The sequence below is a fragment of the Eurosta solidaginis genome, chromosome 4, assembly GCF_040869045.1.
Source record: "Eurosta solidaginis isolate ZX-2024a chromosome 4, ASM4086904v1, whole genome shotgun sequence".
NCBI classification, from domain to species: Eukaryota; Metazoa; Arthropoda; class Insecta; order Diptera; family Tephritidae; genus Eurosta; species Eurosta solidaginis.
In genome coordinates, this window is record NC_090322.1 from 1,027,363 (window position 1) to 1,040,364 (window position 13,002).

Genomic DNA, 13,002 nt, shown 5'->3' on the forward strand with positions numbered 1-13,002 from the left:
TAGAAATAGATGCTCAAACGCGCTGTGAGTCAAACTGGGATTCAACCGAAGAGTGATGTGGGGTGCTCACATTAAAGTTGTGTTGTCAGCATAATTGATTCTCATTATCGCTGATGGTAACACCGCAGCTTCAACATGAATTTTTTACGGGTTTTCCTATAGCACTCAGGGTTATAAGATCACCTAATATTTAATGAATAGTTTGTTCTCTTCTTTTCTGTAGCATCAAAAGATGTTTTCATTTTAAAAATATTGGCAAAGTTGAGAGCTAGGACTAATGATCAATACCCAGTGGGATAGAGGACCTAGAACATACAAACGGCAGGTATGCCTGTCGTAAGATGCGGCTGAAATACACAAATGATTATTCGGGGAGTGCCTTTAATTGCTACAAAAGCAGCGGGGACCGATAATCATAATCCATATTAAATTTGAAATATTTTCAAATACAATAGAAGAATATTCTAAAAAAGGAATTCGGAATATTCTTGAGATACTGGTATTGTTCCTTCAACCAATAGTCGTCAAACCATCCCATATAAATATTATATTTCATTCAATATAAACGTATCATGTAAACGAAACGTTACTCGTGGCAATTGAGGTTAATCCTTATCATTAATTTAAACAAAATTAAAACGTCTGGAATCCTTAGAGTAAAACAGCTGATCTACTGGACCGACTTTCTTAACTCAAGTCTTAAACGGATATATGTCCGCCACAGAATATCATGGAAGCATAGAGGGAGATGGACAAGGTAGGGGTACAGCAAATGGAAAATGCATCGTGAAAGAGAGAAGAATGAAAAAAGAGAAATGAACGGGAAGGTACATGGATGCTGAGAAGGGCAAGGGAACGCAAAGGCAAAATCATATGAAGGAGAGAACGAAGAGCGAAAATCAGTGAAGAGTGAGATAATGAGGTAGCAAAAAAGGTGAGGGAGATTAGTTAGAGGAAGGAAGAATTTAAGAGAATGAAAAGAAGAAAATTGGAAAAAAAAGATAGTAAGCGATATGAGTGAGGAGAGCAGGAGTTAGCGGTGTAAGTGTTCATCATAAGTTACGACTAAAGACAGTAGTTACATACGTAGCTTTTCTAAATATATACCAATTTGCGTGATAAGTTTTTCTGCACCCTGTAATAGCTTGTATATTTTTAATATTCGTGGAACCTAAAGACGGCAATTTCTAATTTGTTTTGGGCTTATAAACTACTAGCATATACTCCGTACGAAGAAAACACAACATAAAACTATTGCCTTCCACCCCGATGTAATCCTGAAAATAGTTCCTATACATCCAGAAAATAATCTTGACTCAGTCCCAAAATTATTGCGCACCATAGCGAGATAGTACGGAGAGAAACCGGCAATGATCTATAGATGAAAATTATACGGAATTTTTCCGAAAACAACCTTGAAATGATCTGACGAAAATTGAAAAATACCCTGTAGCAATTCTTCCGAAATGATTCCCAAACAGCCTGGTAATCACTCTGAAGCATATCCGAAACGGTTCGAAAAAGTACCGAATTACTCCAAACTTTACGCATATAATAAATAGTTTCGGGCATAGTTTTTTGTTTAAAGGCGGGAGTGTCTTGAAATTATACCGAAATATCACCGAGTTTAGTTATGATCCGGAGACAGTCTCGGAATGATCGTAATCGTTTTGAATCGATCCAAAAAACGATGAGGACAAAAACAATCTCGATATTATTCCGAAATTGTATTCAAGTGCCAAACAGATTCTTAAAAAAATCCCTAAACTATACCAAAATAATCCCGAAATGACCACGAAAACAATCTCGAAATAGTCCTCAACACAGTTCCGTGTACTTTTCCACACTTGATTTGGTCTCAATCTAAGTGACCTTGATACCAAATATTGGTAGACCACAACGAATGTGACTCATACACCAAATTTCATTGGTCTGAGGTAAAGACATTCAGAACTATGTCGATTTATAAAACGGTTCCAGGCGGCTGGGAAGGGTAGGGATGGCAGCGCGCCACTGTCACATCGGAAGCAATTAAAGTGCGAATATAATTCAACTGGCCGCATCCGTTTAAATATTTATTTTTTCTTTGATAAAACAAACGCCGTTTTCACAAATGCTTGATTGCCCCATATGCAATTTACCCCTAAATGTATGCTATAAATAAAATTTAAACTACACTACAAAGTATTGAAATAAAATCAAGAAAAATGGCAATCGTTTGATTTTAACTAAACACTACAAAAAATAATTAGAATTTTCGAAAACAAGTAAATAATCAAATTTACAATTTATTAGTAACTATTTTCTTATTTGGAAGATACATTTTTATGAATGGTTCGTTTCACCATAGTCAATTAATATAACAAAATATATAAACTTCAACATTTTGGCCGCTAATCCAGTTCGGATAAAGGAAAATGAAATTTAAATGTCCTCTAATTTTTGCTATATTCTTATTACATACATACATATATGTAGTACAGTGAAATTCCCCATTACGGACAGTCCTTATAACCGGAAAGTTCCAATAACCGGACAGATTGTGGGCACAGAGGTTTTTCATTCATTTTTTCATACAAATATCATCCTAATAAACGGACATTCTAATAACCGGACGCGGACAAAGTATTTCAAACCATTTTCATAAAAAAATTCTCATAAGCGGACAAAATTCAAAAATATCACAATCAAGCTTTGTTGTTCATTATCAGCCCAATTCTAAACGAAAATTCCGTGCGAGTTTTCTCCCTTCTCCCATTCCTCGTATTCTAAATAAAAATTTCTTGTGAGTTTTTTCACTTCTCCCTTTCCTCCTATTCTGAACAATGTTCGAAAAAGCGGAAACCGGTTATGGGAGAAAAGTAGGTATTATGAATGTGAGGGAGAGGGAGATTTCTCTGCCATTTCATAGGAGTTTTTTCACTTGTTAAATTAAAGGGAATGCATCAAAATAGTTAAAGGAAATTGGTTATTTTAAGAAAGAACACTTATTTGTACAAATTTGTGCTAACAGATGTATTTATATTCTACCACAATATTCTCACTGTTAATACAACAACAACCACAACCACAATATTCTTTATTTTAAGTCGAAAAGTATATAATAAGCAACGGTAGAGCTCTTGGTATACAAATTTGATGCAGGCATCCAGAAATTGCGCAAGGATTTTTTAATAAGGCTTAAATAGATTTTCGCATATGATGAAGGACGAATTCAACTCAACTTGGCCGCCAGAAAATTGCTTTGCTGAATGAAAGCAGGCAACTCCGGCAGATTTGTGTTATGCGGCCGTCTTCTTCTTATGTTCCGCTGTTGATGTTGCTGTGGCACCAATTCATTACTCATTTCAGTGAATACCACATGAAATGCAATAAATACTGTGCAATGTTTATATTTGATTTCTTAATTTCCAACAAATTTGCAACAATAATTAAACTTTTCAATTTTTTAAACAAAATAAGAAATGTGCAACGAAATTTCAATTGACAAAACAGCTGACTTCGAAAATTCGAAATTCCTATTCCCCAATTATTGTTCTCCCTAGGAGAACAGAATTGGAGGAATTTTTCCGCGGGAATAAAAAAATCCGCGAGAACAAAATTCCGCGAGAATATTTAGAATTGGTCTGTATAAAAATGAAATAGGTGATTCCCCTTTTAACATGTATGCATACATTGAAGCCATGTGTTTCAAATTAAGGGTAGTTTTCCATTCAGTTTGTTAAGTCAGTTGCATGCGAATGGTTGCGTTCAAAGTTCGTAATAATATGGCGCCGAAAAAGAAGGTACTTTCTATTAAAGAAAAAATGGAAATTATCAATGTTTTCGAAAAGATAAATTATCAATACGTGGAGTTCCAAAACTGTAAAGTATAGTGAGCCCAAAAATTTAATGGTAGTAGGTACACGTTTCTTTTGCTTTGAAAGGTTCAATATCGGCAAAACACAAGCGGCTGAAATCAATAAAAAAAAAGTAAACAACGTTATAAATGGGAATCTGGAGCTAATGTTCATCAAAAGCGAAGTTTTCTTAAAGAAGGTGGCTCTGAAATAGACAAGATTGCCTCGCTAAGGCTAGAAGTCAAAAAATTCCGATTTCTGGTCCCATTTTGAAAACAAAGGCAATGGAAATTGCAGGCAAACTGGGTGTACCTAATTTTAATGCTTCAGATGGATGGTTATACAAGTGGCGAACAAGGAATAATGTTGCTTTCAAATGAGTATCTCGTGAAGCTGCAGATGTAAACCAGGATGGTGTCGAACAGTTTAGGACAAAACTGCCATCTCTGTTGACCGTTTACAAGCCTCAAGACATTTACAACGCAGACGAAAGTGGCTTTTTCTTTCGTGCCTTACCTGACACAACCCTCGCTCTTAAATCCGAAAAATGCGTGGGCGGTAAACTATCAAAGGAAAGACTCACAATTTTGTTCTGTGCTAACATGGCTGGAGATAAGGAGTGCAATGTACAATGTACTTAATCGATATATGTATGTATATGTATTTATATGTAATACTAAAGTATGCAAATACTCTTTAGTTCCAAAAATTTCTTAGATAAACTAGGTACAATATAATTTATATGTGTGGTATATATTTTGTGACTTCATCCCTTATAAGCGGACATCTCCCATAGCCGGACAAAAACACTGCGACGGTGAGTGTCCGGTTATAAGGAATTTCTCTGTATATATAATTTTAACTATAAAAAATTTGTCGAGCAACAACCTTTTACTGAGTTTTGAATATGTAACTACTTACTCATCTAGTTATATAACAAATCAAAACAACAATTATCTAAATATAGCAATTGCTACTTTCTAAGTGATTTGGAAAACAAATTTCATTTATTTGGTGCGCATGCGCGCACGCATTTGAGCCATCATTAACAATTTTCCATTTTTTTGAGCAAATAAAGGAAGAATCAATCGCTAACGAGTTTTTTTGATTTTAGGTCTAAACTTCTGGTTTTTCTAGGGTTTCTTATAGTAATGAATTAGAAATTGAGGGATTATCTCAATTTATGTTTTTTTGTTTTGGATTCAAATTCAGCTATTGGACTCAACTATTTGGAACTTTTAGTTTGGTAACAACATCCATAAATGAGTTTTTGCTTTCACGTGCAGCTCTGCTTTGATTCATTTTCTTCTAACCATAACGTGCGTACGAAAATCCTTCAAGTTTTTATGGCTGAGGCTGAACGCTGGTTTCTTGATTGCCACCCGAGTGGGTGTTAGATGGAGACGAGAAACGCGCACAGCACAACACTGCACACACGCGCTGACCACAACGACGCAGCTGCCAAATTTTGAGACAGACTAAGTTAAGGGCGTATCAATAAGAATAACGATAATAAAACAAAAATAAAATAAAATTTTATGTTTGCTGCAAAGCTGCTGTGCTATTTACAGCGTGCGCGTGAGTACAAGCATTTGATGAAGCAATGTTTGGGAGAGGCTTCAGTGGTATGTCGGGTGAGCGTGGAGGAGAGTGCAAAATCCGGATATCAACTTCAGCGGTGGGTCTTATTGTTTGTTCATTAGTCACAGTACGATTCTAATATTCACTAAATTTTAAATGGAGAATAAAACGAGCTTCTGATTTATAATTTTGGCACTTCAACTTATAATCTCATAAATTTCAGTCTGTATAATTTTCTTTTTATTTTCTGTGCGTTCCCTTGCATTCCTAAAATCACTTCGTTCACTTTAGTGTCTGATTTAGTTGCTTAAAACCTGATACTCAATTCGGCACTCACAGACTTCATCGTCTCCGTTGCCCTCAGTATCTGCTTGATCATCTTCATCGTGAATTCTCACAGTTTCGAGCCAAAAATCAAATCACAGATCCAGCGAGTCAGGTGGTGTTGGCCTTGTCGGCAGTACGCCAAAAGGATCTTCCACGACAACACTCACATCAATTTCCTCGTCGTCATCCACCTCACACTCGTCGCCTAAAAATATACATTCCTCCACATCCGTATCGTAGGACGTATCGATATTCACCTCTTGTAAATTCATATCCAACTCAACCAAATCCCAAGAACCGCCGAACTGCGCCAGCGGTATGTTCTTGGGGTTTGGCGTGCTTGTCTCTTTGCTATTTACTTTCGTTTTGCTATCTGTGTTAGGGTCTAGGGCTACTTTGATTGAATTGTCTTGTTCTTGCGCTTTTATATTTTGTGTCGGCACAAAATCGTTCGAGAATGCATCTGAGTTGCACGGTTGTGAGGAGGGTGAAATATTTGGCGTAGGCGTGTCGGGTGTCGTTAGTGATAGATTTTGCAATACGTTGGGTTGCGCCGCATCGGATTCATCAATAAAGGAACGCCCCACAGAGCTAAGTGAAAACTCAAGCAACTTGGGCGGACGGTTGGCAGTGGTCACAGAGCAGCCTGTTACAGCGCTGCGCACACTACGCGCTGGTGTGGACATGGAAGCTTGCGTAGCCTGTAATGCGCTGTCACTGCGGCGCGTCAGTCGTGGGCTAGCTTTTGACGTTGTAGTGACACAGTAACGTCCTTGCCCGTCGATCAGTAGCAAGCGCTCGCCACCATCAGCGCAACGCTGTTGCAAATAAAATGTGTCAATATCATGTTTTGGATCGGCAGCAGTAGCTTCACATACTGCTTCCGGTATGGCTGTGAGGCACTTGCATGATGGTAAATGTTCGCCAGAGCAGATAGTTTGTGTGTTAAGGCTGCTACCGCTAAGGCTAAGCCAAGTGCTCGAGTTATTTGCACTGGAGTTGTAGCCGCGCGCAGCTGCTAAGGGACGTGCATCAAGCTGTTGTGTGAGCATGTGTCGACGCGTAAGTGTGAGTGAGCGCAGAGAGGACGCGCTGTCCGTGAGTCCACTAAGTCCCGTAATACCACCGCCGCTGCCCACACCGCCCAGACAACCTGTGAATGTATGGCGCGCAGGTGAAGCGGTTTGAGAGGAACAGGATGCGGTATGCGTGGTTTGGGTCATGCGTGTGCTGCAGCGCGAGGCGACCAATGTGCTTGCTAGACGTTGTAAGTTCTCATATGAATCGCCGGTGGCCATTTGGCCACCTTGACGTAATAAACGCACCTGTTGCTGGTTATTCTTTATGTTGATGCTGTCCAACGATGAGTGCTTTATCGATCCTATTGAAGCGGACGCAATACCAATATCACTTAGTGGCACCAAAGTGTTGAGCACATCGGGAGAATCAAGCGGGCTGGAAAGCGGTGTAGAACCAAGTGCAGCATTCACTAAGAAACTACAAAAATAACAAAACGTTAACGTTAGTTAAGAAGAGAAATTTGTGGTAATGAATAACACACATTTGACGCTGTAATAGATTTTGCCAGACAGCCTTGAGCTCCAGAGATGGCGCGCGTAGTAGCAAGCTTTTTCGACGTGCGCTCTTCTTAGGTGTGCGACTCAGATCTGGTGCACAATAACCAGTGGGACTTTCTGCTAAACGACCATTCGGATCCACGGTAAGACGGAACTCGGTAGCTGTAATTTAAAATAAAATAAAACGTTCTATACAAATCTGCGGCACAAAAATAGCATCACAACTCACTTTTCTTGCGCATGTGAAAGCAGGAATCCACAATGTTCGCAATGGGCACAGGCTCTTCTGTTATAAATAGCACGCGATCACGGCTGACCTTTGCAAACACAATGATATCACTAAAGAGCAAGGTCCAGTACGGTTTCACGGAGCGGCCTTCCACGCGCGACAGGTCACCACCAAAAATCCACTGGCGTCCCTGTACAGCCAACGTGAATGGTTTACACTTTGTGAAGACCATGCGGGACTCCAGATCTTGCAAAGTAAGCAAAGGTCGCCCTTCACCCAGCGGTTCCATCAAGCCGCTGGTGACAGTAATTTCACGATAGGCGGCCTGCAGCTCGGCAATAACTGTTGTGAAATTCTTGTGCTCTTCGGTATCGACATGACAATTGGAGGCCAGCAGTTGCATAAGTTTCAGTATTTCGCGAAAATGCTGCAAGGGTCTGTGTATGAACATAGTGAGATCGGGACGCTTACGCGGCACTTGCGGTTCAGTTATAAAGGCAACAAACTCAGATCCCATTTGGCGTGATTTATTTACCTGTGAAAATAAATGAAACATAAGTGCTATAATTTGATGCTTGACAAACATACAAAGCATTCACACTCACCAACACACAATCGGCGCGCTTAATACCGTTACAATACTTTTTATACGCTGCGCAGATAGCTGTGGTCTTCGAAAGATAAACGCGTGAAGCGAAATTCATTTGGGGCTCTTGATCATCATTGCACAGCTGCTCCAGTATATCCTCGGAGATGCGCAGTAGTTCGTCGATATTTTGAAAGAGCGTGCGATGATCATTTGGCGATATAAGATCTTTACGATCTTGCAATGGCTGTACGAAGCGTTGCATACCAAAGTGCAGAGCGGTAATGAAGTTTTGCTCGCGACTAATGAGTTGCAAAAGTAAGCGACGACGGCTGTCGGTTATGGGGCCAATCGACTGAGAGAGAGATAAAAAATAATGTCGTAAGTGAAACGCTGTCAACAAACGAGTGCGCTGGAACAGCCACATTTTAAATGGCTGTGTTCCAGTGAATAGTACGAGGCTTACCAAAATAATGACATTTAAATAATACAAATAAAACAAACAAAATTTGTGAATTATATTTAAAAAAGCGTTTATTGTCAACTTAACAGCATTTCTAAAAATGTACAACAAAAATAAGTATTTGAATAAATATAATAAACATAAACAAAACTTGCGAAATGATCGAAAAATATATTTACATAAGATAAAGAAATAATAGCAGCATGAAAAGTATTCGCCAATCTGAGCAAATGAGCTCAATCAACAATTTTTAAAATAATATTTCAGTTTCAAATTTTTGTTGATTTTCTACAAGCATTTCAGCCTAGCAGGCTCAACTGCTCAGTTTAGCAAATACCGTTAGAGCTAAATAAATTTCAATGTTGAAAAAGCTGGACACTTAATTAATTTACTAAACCTAAGAAAATGTTTGTTTTGTTTGAAAGAAAATAATCCAAATTGAAATAATATTTTGAAACTAGTTTTTGAAGCCTTTAAGCAGATAGTGAAAAAATTATAACTAAGTGTGCAATTAGTTTATGACATATAAGTCACAAATGATTGGCACTAAACATGAAACAATTTTGTTTAATCTCATTTATTTGGGTTGCTGACTGAATATTTTTATCAGGGCTGCGCGATGTTTATTCAAAGTTTTGCCTAATCTCGCTATAAATTAGTCAATCAAACGATTATTCAAAATTTTGATTCATTTTTTTTTTTTTTTAATTATGCAATCAATCGATTACCTAAAAGTTTGATTAATCTTATTATAAATTAGTCAACGAAACTATTATTGAAAATTTTTATTATTCTTAATTCAAGTTAGTAAATTAATCGGTTCATTTTAATTATTGATTAATCAAAAAGTAATTTAATTGAGTAATAATTGAATGAGCAAAAACTGCGTTTGAATTAATCAAGCAAAGGAAAAAACTATGATTAGTTAAATAAATCGCTTCGATTAATTAAACAATTGATTAATCAACTTACTCGATTAGTCGAATAAAGGCGCAACCCTATTTTTTATGAAGATAAAAACGAAAATCAGCAGAGCAAATCATCCTTTGTAAAAAAAATAAATTAAATCATATTTACATTTGCTTCCTGGTCTGATAACATAAATCTTAAATTTTAATCTTAATAAGAGCCTACGCACACTACAAAATAATTTGGTGGACTATTTAATTACACGCCCTTAATTTGCGAGAAATATTTTGAAGTGTGCATTCAACAATTATTTAGTCGACGGCTGCAACTTTTATGTTGAGCCTTTTAAGAAGTTTCTATCAACAAGCTAGCAGTCTGGGAATTATCGTTTGGCCTTGGGTCTTTTTGGCCTTTTATTTAAATTTTAGCAGTAACTCTGGACGAAGAAGGTATTCTTCAAAAATTGTCCTTAATCTTGACCTCCGACATGGTCCAGTGAATATACTTTCTCATTATGTAAATAACTTGAGAGTTGACGGAGACCAATTATCTTCATTGTGGTGAGAGGTTACTATCAACCACAGTTAGTCTTTAAGTGAATGTTATTCGGTATAAGATTTCCTAATAAACAAGACATTGAACTCCCAATCAATATCTCGGAATTACTGCGCTTACTTTCCAATAAAATGAAAAGCAAAACTGCTTGAATGTACAAAAAATCATCCAACCCTACTTTCTATTCAAATAAAATGGAATCAGTTTTCCACAAAAGGGGCATTTACTTTAAAACAGAAACGTTTTCGGTCGGAAGAAGAAACCTATATTCGTTCAGATTTGAGGACCTCACACAGTTCATGAAGGGCTAAATGGCTTAGTCTACATACATATATATTTCGCTAGATTCCGCCCAATTGTCGAGGCATATTTGTGCTTTTGTAAAATAGCAAACGTGATATAAATTATGTACAAAAATCCTATCATTTCAACAAATAATGAAATTGAATTAGTTACATTAATTAATATTCAAATTAAATCCCAAAAAATCTTAGCATGCGCCTAAACTTAGGCAAATAAATTCGTTCATTTCGATAACAATTTTCACCCAGTATCCAAAAAACAAAAAAAAAAAAACGCTTCAAATCATCGCCACCCTTTCAACCACTATCAGACAATAACACCTTTGCCTACCTCCTTGCTGAAGGTGACCTGCGGCAGATGCAGACGTCGTTTTGCCGCCTCAATGGACGATGTGGTGCCGCCTGAGCAGGCTGTGGACGGACGCATATTCGTTGTCGATGTTGTTACTGCTGCTGGAGCTGCTGCTATAGACGCTGCAGCGCTTGTCACACCAACACGTCGCGTTACCGATGGCACAGTACCACCCTCAATCGATTGTTGTTCATCACTAATGCCGCTTGTTAGACGCGTGCTTGAGGCCGGTTTACCATTCATCACTAGCGCCACTGGATGACCACGACTGCCCACATTGAGCGCTGGTGGCACGGAGCCTAGACCTACACCGCCTGTAGGACCTGATCTTCTAAAAACCTCCAATGTAAGCGCAGAACCCTGTGAACGTATTAAGTTTAGCACATCCGCCTCCGGCATTGTCACAACATTTTGCTTATCGACAAAAATCACATAATCGCCTGGTTGTATGCCAGCTCTGTCGGCCGAAAGACCAGGTTCAATTTTTTCAACGCGCGGTGGATGCGTCCAAACAATAGAAAAGCCAAAGCCGCGTTCTGGCGTGCGTGTTAGCTTTTTGGTCATAGTGAATGGTGTGCGCCCAACTGGTTTGCTGGTATTCGATAGACGTCGAGCGCCTGCACCTGAAGCTGGTGTGGCAGTGGCGGCATTGGACGCAGGCGCTATTGTCTCAGTAGGTGGATCTAATTCGAGGAAACGCAAAAATAAATTCTCATCGGCGTCACGCTGATGCAACGCTTTGCGGCTCAATGTCATCGGATGCTCAATGTTGCATCCAGCTGTCGCCTGTGCCATGCTGTCGATGCTTATGACATCTTCATCACTTTTATGACGCGCCAGTGTTGAGGTCATTGTAGATGTCGCACAGGCGTTACGCGTCTGTGGCACAAATGGCTGGAATTGTTGTGGTGCTTTTGGCGGCTGCGTTTGTAATTGTGTTTGCTGCGGAGCTGGCACGTGATTATTGATTTGTTTGGAATTGTGAGTTTGGAGTGGCGCTGAGCCTGGTGTTTGTGGCGTTAGGTTTTGCAAATGTGTAGCACCAACCGGAAACTGTAGCAATACGGGCGGTTGTGGATTATTCAGACATGCTTGCGATTGTAGTTTATAAAAGCCATGAACAGGTTGCTGTAGCAAAGTGTGTAGTGGAAAGGACATGCATCCTAGAAACTCGCTGCGTCTGCAAAAGAGAATATTAAGATAAACATTAGTATAAAAATGCATTTAAATAAAAAAAAAGTGTTAATTATACAAAATATAATCGAAATATTTTACACACTTTTACAAAGTAAGCGCTGTGTAAAATATTTCATTTTTCTTAAAGAAAATAGTGAAAAGCTATCAGTAGTGGGTTCTGTCAATTGCCAGGATATAATCTAGTTGTAAATTCCCTAAACTAAATGACGCCTAAAAATATGCAACGAGAAAAATTGACAGAATATGATAAACAATTCAGTGGACGTTGTACACTTTTAGGCTTGTCTTACAGTGAGCTAAGAAAATTTCGGTAATAGATTTGGGTAATTCTTCAATCCATCCGCGGGGTTACCAAAGACCCATTAACCTAATGAACAAAATTTGTGCCATCGAAAAAGAAAAATGACGTAATTCAATGTTAAAGACACCAATGCTAAGATTTCACTTAGAACATTTTCTAAATTACAAATTAAAGTAAATCGGCCAATTTGGTTTTAAAACCCGTATAGCATTTCATTAACGTGTTTAGAGTTACGTCGCAAATAAGTACTTCCGACTAATTCACTAAAATTTGAAATTCAAAACTCTACTCCAGCAGCTAATCACTGTCAAGTGAAAGGACTCCGGCTAACAACGCTCGTCAACACCCACACACGACTTAATGAAGAACAAAAAACGCAAAAAAGCGGAAATCTTGCAACGCAGCAAAACTGTAAACGGAGAAGAAAATTGTTGAGCTAAAGCAAGAGTAGACGAAAATTGCTGCCAAGAAATAAGGAACAGCGACCGCGTCAACTTTGACGAGGCAAGTCATTCGCACACAATAAAAAAGAGGAAACAAAATTATTTACTGCAAACGAAAAAAAAAAGTTTTGCAACTTTTACAAGCCACAACAAAAACTAAACTGCACAGCTGTATGCGGCACTTGGTTCCGAAATTGTGTGTCAGAAATGGGCTCTTGACTGAGTTTGAACCGACTGACAGCATTATATTCCATCAGCATCAACGCCAAAGGCTGCTGCTGCTACAAAAACAAATGTTATGAAATATAAAAATTTTTAAGTAAATTGCAGTCAAGTAGGAA

General features: G+C 38.4%; 1 protein-coding gene across 10 annotated transcripts in view; it reads right to left on the bottom strand.

Annotated features, from left to right (window-relative positions):
* The window catches only part of PsGEF (Protostome-specific GEF), an 80,567-nt gene that overhangs the window by 12,093 nt on the left and 55,472 nt on the right, over positions 1-13,002 (bottom strand). For 9 of the 10 annotated variants that reach the window (XM_067779310.1, XM_067779317.1, XM_067779313.1 and 6 more), the window contains 5 exons: positions 10,700-11,900; positions 8,159-8,494; positions 7,554-8,088; positions 7,309-7,486; positions 7,073-7,244 (listed from right to left, as the gene is read on the bottom strand). In XM_067779310.1, the coding sequence (XP_067635411.1) occupies positions 7,073-7,244; positions 7,309-7,486; positions 7,554-8,088; positions 8,159-8,494; positions 10,700-11,900 (2,422 nt within the window). Of the gene's footprint in view, positions 1-5,676; positions 6,099-6,188; positions 6,394-6,621; positions 6,714-6,785; positions 7,245-7,308; positions 7,487-7,553; positions 8,089-8,158; positions 8,495-10,699; positions 11,901-13,002 lie in introns of those variants that run through there. The other variant, XM_067779320.1, reaches the window with a different exon arrangement.